A 12,004-nucleotide genomic window follows, 5' to 3' on the forward strand; every position below is an offset into this window, starting at 1 on the left:
CTTTGTCAGATACATAACATTCTTAGTAGGGGATCTTTGATTGTTACATAGTGTAGTTTAAGTGACATTTTGCATAAACAGTACTATTAAAGCCACAGCACAAGACAGAAATAACATTATAAATATGAAATGCTGGTAAAGTGCAGCCAAGGTAAATGTAACAGCACAAAGTTCTAATCCCAAAAGGGCATCAATAGCAACACTTAGTGCAAACACATGATCAATAACAGCTACAGCTGGCCATTTATTCATAACATTGTCATCATTTCGTACCACAATTTGCTCAACAATACAATCGTCATCCTATTATACCTGACTTGTCAAAGAAAACAAACCTCCGGCACTCACAGATAAGTAATCCTCTTATTTAATGTGGGAAAAAGAAGAAAACCTGAGGGACTGTGAGTGCCGGAGTTTTGTTTTCTTTGATTCTTACCACTGCCGTGCACCCAATACACTGTGGGACAGTAGTTAAACTTTAGGTAGGAGTGTGTGCAGTGTTGACAACTTTCAAAAATTAACTATGACATAAACATCATGTAATTTACCAAAAAAACACTCTCACACACATAATGTACAAATAAGCATGTAAAGACTAAAGTGAGACCTATTAGTGGCAACAATGGGAAGCAGCTGATTGGGAAAAGTGTGCCTTCTGTCACATCCCATCAAAAAGCGCAGGACCCCTCAAGTGCAGATATGGGAATTAAGGCATGGATACCCGTTTTCTGATCACGGTCGGAAACGAAGCAAGCAGTGAAGGTTAACACATTGAACATTTTAACAACTTATGCGCTCATCTGTTGACATTTCCGAATGCCTTCCTACAGTTGCTTAATAAAAGCTTTCCACACAAACAAACGTATGCCTACATGTGTCATTAGTATGAGAAAAAAATGAGATTTTAACGATGTCGGGCTCGGACATAAATCTCTTGATGCCTGTCGGGCTCGGGCCGGGCTCGGTCACGGTTCTGTCGGACGCGGGCCGGGTTCGGACAGACAAATTCGGCCCGATCCGGACTCTAATGGGAATGTAACTCTACAGGCACAAGGACCCAGCATCCTCTGGCTGGGCTGCTCAGCCTGCAGGTTGTGTACTGGGATATTTGTCCAAACCTACATTCTTGTGAGAAAGAAGTTAACATGGAGCAACACTGGTCGACAGTTTGTGCAATGATTTTAGCACTCGGTGCATCGGTGCACTTTGACATAGTTTTTGCTGCAGAAGCTGATGGCAATTTAACAGGTACGTGTTTTGACTCAGATGGTAATATGTGTTTAATGTATGTTATTCTAAAAAAGAGTGAGTGTTTGTGTGTTCCATTCCACAACACGTTGTTTGGCAAACCAGACACCTTTATTAATGTTATCCCAGTTTCCACAGCTGATCTTTCTTTTGTTCTGCTTCACTGCTTCTTCCTCTCAGTGATTCTTCCTAAACCTGGCCACTGCCCACGTCGCCTTAATGTTGTCCCATCACATAAGGGGTGTGTGTGTGATGAAGACTGTCCTGCTGACCACAAATGCTGTGTCTTTGACTGTGGAGCTGTCTGTGTCCCTCCTGCTTTCAGTACGAGCCACAATGTTGTACTTTTTTTATTTATTTTTTTTTATCTTTGGTTGAATCTTCTCAGTGACTGACTGAACTGATGTGGGAATCAAGCATGGACAGTACGTTTCTGTTTCAGCTCTTTGTATATATTAATGTCTCTTTTCCTTTCAGCTAAACCAGGAGTGTGTCCTCGCAGGCACTGGGGCTCAGGAATGTGTGCTGAATTTTGCTCCAATGACAGTGACTGCCCCAAGGATGAGAAGTGCTGCCACAATGGATGTGGACATGAGTGCATTGCACCATACACAGGTTAGATGTGAGCAACAGTGGTAAAACTCCCTAGTGTGTGATCACATGAATGTGTTGACACTGTGTATGTTTTTGTCTCGTCAGTGAAGCCGGGTCGCTGCGCTCTTCCCCAGGGAACCCCCATGTGTGCTGAGTACTGCTACCATGATGGTCAGTGTCCAGGAGAGCAGAAGTGCTGCAAGACAACCTGCGGCCACGCCTGCAGTGAGCCCTGCTGATTGGAGGGCTCTGCGACACTTCTTTAATCTTTAATGCAACGACACAGAAAAAGTATCATGTTCATTTTTCCTACCTTTTCAACTCCATAGTAGCACAATTTGGTACAATACTTGAGCATTGGCTTGCACAAAGTTGGATTCTTTGTGGGGAAAAAAGTAAATTGTTTTCCTTCAATATAGATAAGATGCCATTTTATGTGCCTGTACATCAAAAATCAAGTAGTATTCTACTCTACATTTGGAAAAGCAAGAATTATAGAATAACCTGCAGGAGGAAAAGTTGGTAGGGTGCTGTAAGTCTTCAAAAGACCTACAGTATGTTTGTATTTTAACTTGATTAGTTACTACTGAAGTAATCTTACTTTGAAATCAATTCACATTTTGTCATTGTTTTTTAGTATTGATATTGTATCATCTAGTATATTCTAAATGGATACAGTATCAGTTGCTTGTAGAGGTTAAAGGTACGGAGCATTTTGTATTACTTTGTATTATAACCAATAAAACAAAAAACCTAAACATGTTTCCAGAACATAGAAATGTCTTATGTATGTGTCACCTTGCTGGTTATACGTCTTGAGTTTCACAGGTCTCTTTTATGGGTTTATTTGGTAAGAGCTTGGCTGAAAAAACAAATGATGAATAATGCCAAGAATGGAAAGTGCTTACTGGCAGAAAACAAGACTAGCCTATTTTAAAGAGGTGGCCAAGAAGGTCTGTTGCTCGAAGGTTTCAACACTGTTGCACCACAACCTCAAATGCAGCTCAAATGGAATTTTATATAAACATTTATTTTTGTAATTTAAGTGAAAGTGCACTTGTCTAGCTAATCACAAACATATATGCTACATAAAGTGAAGTCTCTGTCGCTGTGACAAGCCACTTATCATTGAAGACTGCTACGACTGAGCCAGCAGAGCTATGTTTTCCAGCTGTGTATATCTACTTGCTTAGAGAGATACCATAGTTCACAGCTGACCACATATGAATATTACTTATGTGGAATGCTGTTTTTTTTTTTTCCTTTGTTTTTGTTCCACGCTGTTGCCAAACGTGCAGGGGTGAGAATTGCTGACCGGCCAAACACAGAGACTTCTCTGTTTGTTCTCTCAGAGACTGCCAGAAGTGGGGCCAAGTTTGTTTACACAAAAATGTGGGCACTCAGTGGGAAGTAATACAGCTCTAGCTTTGGTGCAGTTTAGAACAGTGTACCTTCTTTTAGAGGTAAGAATTTAATATATATTGAATAAAACAACAGATGTTTCAGTTTATTAAAAAGGCAAGACACACAGACTGAACCAGAATGGACTTCTAGGCAGACAAACATAACAAAAAAAAAAAAGTTTAATAAACAAACACATGGTTGTATTTAATGGTAATGGTTGTATTTATTTAATGGTAGTAGTTATATATATATATATATATATATATATATATATATATATATATCTCACACACTGAAATTGCATTGAACTGATGAGTGAATGAGTCAACAACCCGAAAAGGCAATTCATTATGAAAAGACCTGCTGACAATCGCATTTAACATTCATCCAACAACCAAGAGCAAAATAAATGTTTGGTAAGAGGGCTGTTCCTTTTTTATAGAGCAAGAAGAAGTACCAGACAAGTAATGTTAGTGCTTGGAACACATTTAAAAAAAAAAAAACAATGGTTTTGGTAACTTTTTAGTATTTTTGTGGGAATGTTTTTTTTTTTTTTTTTTGCAACATTAAAACTACTTAAAACATGTGTCAGGTAACACAAATGAATCAAACTATTAAATAAAGAGGAAATACTTCTGGTATATCCCATAGTTAGACTCTGATGCTGTGTTGACTGCAGGTTGGACATGGAAAGATATATCCTGTCAAAGGAAATATGACATTCTGAAAGTTATTTATCTTTCCTAGTAGGGCGGTCAGGAAAGCCGTCCTCGTCCTTTTTCTATCTGAGCTCTGAGGCTTTTTAATGCTGTACTTGTAGAAAGATAATTTTACCACTCATAGTAACAACATGTCTCAGATGGCTATATTATGATGTAGTTGAGTTATGGCTTCAAACATCCAGAAACAAAAACAGTCTAACCAAAACCCTCTGATGCAGTTACCATAGCAGCATACTACATAGCTTTGGTTTCTTGTTAAACAATAACAAAGCTCTTACTTTCCACCCAAGTAGAGAAATGTCTATATTTTCTTTTCCTTAGCCTGCAGGAAATTATCCTGAATAAATTTATGTTCAAAATTTGTCTTCTTCTATTCGAAAACAAAAACTTCAAGTTGACTGTTTTAAAAACATTCATACCAGCGCTTGACTCGGTTCTTCCCTGAATGTCACGTTAGCCAGTGGTTTCACCAAAAGGAAATCTTCCTTTCTAAAAGAAGAGCCAGTTGGCTTTCGTGTCCAGCCTCAGAGTGGCGGCACACCCCTCATCTTTCGGATGATGTTGGCTATCCGCTTGGCCAATCCCGGGCTGGGCTCTTCTATCTGGAAGCTCCGGGTCAGTAGGTTGTAGAGGGAGCCGTAGCCCACGGCCACCACAGTGCAGGTCAGGCAGATGACATTATAAGGCATGCTAAAGTCAGGAGTTGGCAGGTTGACCAGCAGAGGCTCTGTATAGATGCGCACAAAGTAGCTGGACTCTTCTTTGCAGGGAAAACTGGAAGGAGATGGGAAATTTGATCATTCGACTTTCCCCAACAAATGTGTTTCTCTATAGAAACTTAAACAAAACTCTTTACTTACAAGCTGCTGAAAAGTGGCTGTTCCCGAGTGCTGTTTGTATCCATGGCGACGATACTTGGTACAAGAGAGCTGATTACTGAAGACCTAAATGTTGAAGAAACAGAACACATAATACAAAGCGTTCACAGATGTTTAAACCACCCACTCTTACATCCCTCAAACCCACACAACACCTACAACAAAAGGGACATGAGAAGCAACATGTGTTTTTTTTTTTTAGTAACCTCTGGAAATAATCAGTTTTGAGAACAACTCCACATGCTCCATACCCAACATAGAAGCCGTGGTTGGGATCGGGGGTGTATTCAGTCCACTTGAGCAGAGCCCTCTCAAACTGCACGGTGACCTCGGTGACGGAGTTAGGAGGAAGCTGGACCAGCATCTCCAGCAGGTGGGGCCTCACACGGTCCTTAGACGGCTGGTAGTGGATGTAGCCTGGCGGAGGGGAAAAAAAATAAATCATGAGTGACCATTAATACGCTATTCTAATGTTTATCCATAGCCCTTTGTAGTTTCACTAAGTTGAGATATATAATACAATGTGACAAAACTCCATACAGTCATAACATTATTTCATATAATAACAATAATAACTTGTATTCATATAGCGCCTTTCATGAAACACAAGGACACTTTACAGAATTACAGTGGCTATACTAAGGAAGTCACTGTAGTAAGGGAGGTATAATGTATATATAATGTTTGAGCAAGAACCAAGCACCAAGATAGGTACAGTAGGTAGACGAAAATAAAAGTCTTCAGCTTTCATGACACAAAATAGGACTCATGTTCTCCTCCCTCTGGTGAAATGATGTATCTGCATGGAATTACACGAAACAATGATTCCTCTAAGGAAACTAAGGTACAGTATGTGTAACTCATGAGGCTAGTACAATAATTTCACCCATCAGTGTAGAGCTATTTTTTTTTTTTTAACAGTATGGATTGTCATAAAAATTAAAGCAAAGTAATCAATAAGTTGGCTGTCTTAGTAGAAGTACATTATTATTATTATTATTATTATCCTTTCCTACTAATGTAAACAGTTATTTTCATTTCCACATCAGCTCTACTTAACACAAAATAGTGAATGCAAACACTGGAAATCAGCCTCTTCTTGGATTTACAGCAGCATTTGCCACCCATTACAAAAAAAAAAAATTGCAAGACAATTATGAATCATGGAATTGTTGACCCTTAAAATTGTTAAAATCTTGGGCAGAAACAGCCATGCTTCTGTTATCTACGGTCACGGCAATGCAGACTAACTTGTGTGAGTGGGACATATTTGAAAAGAAATTTTCCCTGATGATAGTTTTAACAGAATTTTGGGGGGAAGTGAGAGTTCTTTTGGGCATTTAATTCTGCTGTGCATGTAAAGTGCAGGTAGTGTCTAAAACTAGCTGTTTAGATCACATAACCACTGGTTAACTAAAAGTACATTTACACAGAAATGTTACATTGGCTCATTTCACATAAGGCTAATAATCTAATTTTTTATAATGTCAAAAAGTAACCAGTTATGAGTGGCTTTTAGTAATGTATCAAATCATAGACAAATTGTTCCAGCATTTGGCACATTTGTAATTGTTAATTTCACACCGTGGCTGCATCTTTGTGTGCACATGCATCCTACTTGGCTTTCTGAAGTCACTCACTGGGCTTGTTGTCCTTTCCCTTGCTGGCCACAGTGAGGGTGTGAATGTAGAGACGAAGGTACCAAGGCACAGAGTCCAGCAGCAGCACAGGGAAGGACCTGTAGGGGTGGTTGTTGTACATCAGCGTGTGAATCTCTCCTGTCTGCAGCCCGTAACCAGCCACATAACGCTCACCGTGGAGCAAGGGACGCAGCATGTCTCCTGCAGGCAGGGATTATGAGACAAGGAGGTTTAATGGTCGACCAGGTGGGAAACATTGCAGCAGAGACAAGAAAACACTGCATATGTTCAAATTTAAGAAGTAGAGTTAGAGAAAATGATTTATGACTGTTCTTCTTTTGAAAATCAGGACTCCAGTCTGTTGCTTTGGTTGACTTTGTCAAAAACATCTGTTACTAAACAAGTTTCACCCTAATGTTTGAAAAATTAAAAGGAACCTCTAGGTAACAAATAAGTGCAGTGTTGCTTTGATACAAAACACAACAATCTCAGACACAAGTTGTGTTTTCGCATTTGCTTTTTTGTCTCGAAAAGGTTTTGTAAAAACAGACACACGTTGCAATCTGAAAGTCACTTCAGCTGCTGCTTGTTGAGGACTTTCTGTCCGAAAACAGAGAACAAATTGCAGATACAATGATGATTGCAATGCAAACCCAGAGAATAAAAGAACAGTAGTTACATCGTGTAACCAAGAGAGATGCAGCTGACATACTGTATTTTTGTAAACACGATGGTAGACATCTCTGTCCACCATCTCCTGGATTACAGACTTCCATCTTTATACTCCCACTCTACGTCAGTGCATTAAAAAAAACTATATTAAAAAAACTATATTTTAGTAGTAGTAGTTTAGTATATGTATAGATATACATCTGATATTATTTAAAGTGTATGCTAAGGTTTTTTTTCTTGTATTCTGTATTGAGCTATTTAAATGTATTTTGTCTGTCTGTCTGTCTGTCTAGCTATCCATCCATCTATCACCAACTACTGCATGTCCAGTCTCTTACAGAAAGCCGTGTGTCATGCCCTGCTGTTCTCACTCACCCTCACTGGATTTCCAGCGGATCAGCAGGTTGAGGGAGCGCACAGTGCCAAAGGTGATTTGTTGGGTCAGATCGTAGACAGAGAAGGTTCGTCTGTCCCCCAGCACCATTGCCTGGTTCAGCAGGGGAGTGGCCGGGCTCAACTCAAACTGCTCCCCCTGCAAAATGACAATTAATTGTTCTTGTATTGTACATCAATATACATACTGGGCAAAGATTATACCTTCTACACCTTGCTACATCTGTTTCAAATCATTTTAAATGGTACCCTGTGGAGTTTTCTTGTATACAAAGGTTATGTTTACATCAAGTGTAACACATTATGTGTATCCTTGAGCCCTAACAAATTTGTGTAGTGCATTCCATTTTGCAAAGCAGATTTTTTTTAAAGCCTGCATTGTTTAAGTCCATGTTTGCTTGCTTGCAATCTTCTTCTTAGCTTCCTTTGTTGGCACATTGCAGCATATCTTAGCCAGCTCATAAATAAATGCTACTAGGGGGGTCAAAAACTCCAAAGGGAACCTTTGAATATCTGCACCTGCATACTGCTTTGACAGTTCAGTAAAATGAATCCTCTTTCTGTGAAGTTTGCATTGAGGGGGAAAAAACTAATCATTTAGACAGCATGATAGCATATTATGTGGGAGTCAAACCTGAGGGTTGTCTGTGATGTCGATGTAGATTTTACTAGAGGAGGCCAGTGGACAAGCTTCTGTCAGGGTCCGAGAGAACATCTTAAACAGAGACCACTCTGAAGGAACAAACAGCTTAAGTTAACTGAGGCCAAAGAGATGTAATCATGTTTTTTTTCTACTACCAAACACAACAATCCTCAGGACCTCTAAACCTAAATAAGAGATGAATGTAGGAAGAATGTGATTTTGCTCACCTCGTTTGCCCTGTCCGGGGGTGTGCAGGTCAAAGACCACATTCAGCGTCTGTCTCAGCTCCCAGGATGTGGTTTTGCACTGCCAGTCCTGGCACACAGGTCTGATGTGCACTGCCTGGGAATGAAAACTGCTGTGGAAGAGTTTCTCTGACTTTAACAGGACAGCGAGACCAGCCTGCAAGTGCAACATGATCACATAAAGAAAGAGACAAAGAAACCAAGTTAGCCGCAGTCATCAACATTTGACACACTGAAAGGGTGTTTGAACATATGATCTTGAGAATTTTTGCCTCATATGAGGCGCTCCAGACGGAAGATCATGGATGTCTGTGGTTCTGTGTTGTATTTTTATTTTTAGAAAGACAGAAATGAAGAGACACACACACACTAGACACCCACCTTGGATCCACATGGCAAGAGTTTCTTCCAGGGTGTCAAATTCTCAGTGCAAACAATCTCTCGTGGGAGGGTGGCATAGCGGAGAAAGCTGTGGTCTGTCACTTCAAGTTTAACAAAACAAAATCAGTCTGTAAGTAAAGAAATGCTTCTTGGGCAGTATAGGTAGCACCTGCATGCTGCAACAGTTTAAGGTGTCTAATCACACCATACACTTTTATTCAGGCTCATCACTCAAAAGCTCTACAAAATGCAAAGGGAGATTGAAGAAGCCTCTCTGTACCGTTGCCTATACCCAGTGGTTTGAAGGATGCACTGGGCTGAACAGTGTTGGTGGAGTCGATGAAGTTCAGTGAAGCGCAGAAGATCCCTGACAAAACATTTGTCAGCTCCTTCCAGGTGCCATCGACACTAAAAAGGGCAGAAAATGGTACGAAAATGTTGAAATGGCTGACAAAGCACATACTAGGATTTGGGAAAATAGTGCTTGTTTTCCTTTTTTCTCATAAATCCGCAAATAGAGAACATTTATTTCACCTCCACCAGAGGGCCGTACTCACTCTGTCACAGAGTCCTGGAACCAGACCCAGAGTTCAGCCCCAGGAGGGGACGGCAGAAAAGGCTGCCCCCACTGCATGGTCCTCCAGTAGCCCTGCGTGAAGGAGATGTGCAGCTCTCGCACTGAGAACTTGGAGATGACCTGGCCCAGGGACTTGGGGAAGAGCCGGTAGTGGGACACTGAGAAATACAATATAATACAATCATCAAAAACTGCGGGACTAAAATTGTACAGTAACAGATATTTCCTGTTGTAAAGAACAAGGTGCATGCAAGTAAAGATTTAAGACTTTTAAGACACTTCAATGTCCATAAGAAGAGAAAATAAAGATAAATTCATAACTGAAAAAGAACTAAAGCAAAACATTTTCACTGGTCTCACAAGTCTACCGGTGCACCAAGGAACCACGTAGGAACCTGGATAACGAACGTATTACTGAACGTAAAACAAACACGATAGCTACTACTGATATAATCGTCATCACTTAAATGAAGGGTATGAATACGTCCACATGCATTCTATTAACAAAAATAACACGTTTATTTCAGACAAAAAATGAATGGCATGTTAAATCACTGCTAACAGTTAGCTTACCTTTGTTTCCTCTCATGAAATCAGTCTCCCAAAGTGTGCGGAACTGGAAGCTGGCGTAAATATCTCCTGAGTGCAGCGGTCTGATAACCAGTTCCTCCTGAAAATCGTCTTTAGGCTGTGGTACCGAGAAGGGGACAGCGGTTTCGGGAGTAAAAATGTCCCGTTTGTCGGTGTCAGCATCATCCGGAGTCGCCTCTTCAACCTCAGTTGCTTCCCACAGCCTCTCCTCCACCGCAGGCTGCTCGGCCGTTTGTCCCGCTGTTTCTGTGGCTGTTTGTGGATTATCGACCTCAATGGCATGGTTATCGCCAGTTAGTGTCGTTTCTTGACTGTCTGCGACAATAAACATTGACAAACTACAAATAATAAGCAGCAAAGCCGAATAGCTGCACCTGTGAGCTGCCATCTTTCTTCTACGGCGGTGGTTCACTTCCGCATTGACGCGTCATACATGGAACAAGCCAATGGGCTGCTTCCATCCTGTGGCACTGATGTGAACCTTCATTGTTTTAAGCAAAATAGTGTAATTTTATGATATTTTGCGAATAAATACTAATATGGAAGGATCGTCTGTTTATTTTAAGCACTTATTCTAAACATAGCGGTATTGTAATAGAGTGCAGAAGTTATTTTAAATGCGGAAGCGGTAACGTAGGCGTCTCTTAATGATGCTTTTCATGCAATAGTCGTATTTCAGATTTGGCGTTTTTATATAGCCTATTATGCTTCTAACAATCCGCCTGCCACTATTTCTACGTACTACCGTTGTATCATAGTTTAAAAAATAAATAAACAGATTTGTGCATTCTTCTTAAGTTATAGCCTATGTTTTGTGGAGCGAGGAAAAATTTAAACAATACAGAAATTATAACGCATACTATACTGTAGATACATGTCCCTGTCATCAATGCACCTTTTTTATTTCTGTAAACTATAGGCTATATAATAGTAGGCAGCACATAGGCCTACATCATCAGTTGACCAACGTCACATGTCCGTTGGTGCATTCTAACCAGCTTTATACAGTCTATGATTCTAACTAATTAACCAATTACAGCCAATGTCATTAATGATCAGCCTATAACAATGCTTGCTCGACTTAATCTGGCATTTTATAGCGTTACCGGGGCTGCTTAACCTATAGTAAAGCTTAGCCTACCCTAAATAAACGATGAAGGGGGAGCATAAAAGCATAGGCTACTGTGTTGCCAATATATTGTCACCATAAAATATATAAATATGCAGTATAAGCTCCAAATGTATCAATGTGTGTCGGATATTTTGATCTTGTTGCTGGATAGGGACGGGCATCATCGGGGGCATATCACCCCTCCCACATCCACACATCATCGTGCACACAGCCCAGACACACACACACACACACACACACACACACACACACGGAATTTCTGCTCAGCCATGGCTCCCTGGTAGATGCTCAAAGCGGCTGTTGTCAGAGCGAATTAAATCTGCACTCGCTCGCTCCTTTCCTCCTGACCTTGCCTGCCTCTGGTTGAGTTTTCAATATTTTATTCAGGATTCCTGTGCTGTCTCCCCATGGCTACAGCGGATGGACTAGACGGCTGTCTGCAACGAGGCAGATCTCAAAGTGACCCGAACATACTCACCGAACCGGGCATCGATTTGGCTCATGGCACAGGTAAGATAGACGCGACATTTTCTGGATATTTATTTGCTAGCCTATATATGCAAGTGTTTTTATGATTCCGCTTCTTTGGTGATGTAGCGATGTCCAAAAGGCATCATTGCTTGCCCAGTGGGATATCGAAACACCAAGGGATAATTAGCGCATATGCTTTCAACCTTGGACGTAGTATATTCAAGCTGTAGCCTACCACTGAATCGTGGAGCTGCAAATTGAAAATGAATGTGCCAAATCAGCGTGCCGTCTATGAATGACTGCATGCCCCTCCAGATTTGCGGGTTAGAAAGACGCCTGTAGCCCATTGGGCTGCAAGTAGTAGGCCTATTTGGGAATCAGCGTGGAGGCCGTTTAATATGATATTAACGCGT

The 12,004-nt window shown here is 40.7% G+C and overlaps 3 protein-coding genes across 4 annotated transcripts in view; 2 read left to right on the forward strand and 1 right to left on the reverse strand.

The window, feature by feature from the left end:
• Positions 1-1,104: 1,104 nt before the first annotated feature.
• On the forward strand, positions 1,105-2,604 carry wfdc2 (WAP four-disulfide core domain 2). 2 transcript variants are annotated; one of them, XM_078253937.1, is made up of 4 exons: positions 1,105-1,248; positions 1,429-1,572; positions 1,726-1,863; positions 1,948-2,604. In XM_078253937.1, the coding sequence occupies exons 1-4, from the start codon at positions 1,146-1,148 to the stop codon at positions 2,079-2,081; spliced, it is 519 nt and encodes a 172-aa protein (XP_078110063.1). In that variant the 5' UTR covers positions 1,105-1,145; the 3' UTR covers positions 2,082-2,604. The 2 variants fall into 2 exon arrangements, with proteins under 2 accessions (XP_078110063.1, XP_078110064.1); XM_078253938.1 differs by lacking the exon at positions 1,429-1,572.
• Positions 2,605-3,784: 1,180 nt separating this feature from the next.
• pigt (phosphatidylinositol glycan anchor biosynthesis, class T) lies at positions 3,785-10,403 on the reverse strand. The gene is made up of 11 exons (XM_078254727.1): positions 9,971-10,403; positions 9,378-9,555; positions 9,101-9,228; positions 8,821-8,921; positions 8,422-8,596; positions 8,186-8,283; positions 7,534-7,690; positions 6,487-6,687; positions 5,098-5,263; positions 4,829-4,912; positions 3,785-4,742 (listed from the first exon to the last, which is right to left on the reverse strand). Exons 1-11 carry the CDS (start codon positions 10,374-10,376, stop codon positions 4,493-4,495), a joined length of 1,944 nt encoding a protein of 647 aa, XP_078110853.1. The 5' UTR covers positions 10,377-10,403; the 3' UTR covers positions 3,785-4,492.
• Positions 10,404-11,527: 1,124 nt separating this feature from the next.
• phactr3a (phosphatase and actin regulator 3a) overlaps positions 11,528-12,004 on the forward strand; it is a 37,269-nt gene continuing 36,792 nt past the window's right edge. Inside the window, exon 1 of the mRNA XM_078253940.1 lies at positions 11,528-11,630. Coding sequence (XP_078110066.1) covers positions 11,528-11,630 — 103 coding nt within the window. The remainder of the gene's footprint in view (positions 11,631-12,004) is intronic.

Source organism: Sander vitreus, chromosome 7 (assembly GCF_031162955.1).
Source record: "Sander vitreus isolate 19-12246 chromosome 7, sanVit1, whole genome shotgun sequence".
Taxonomy (NCBI): Eukaryota; Metazoa; Chordata; class Actinopteri; order Perciformes; family Percidae; genus Sander; species Sander vitreus.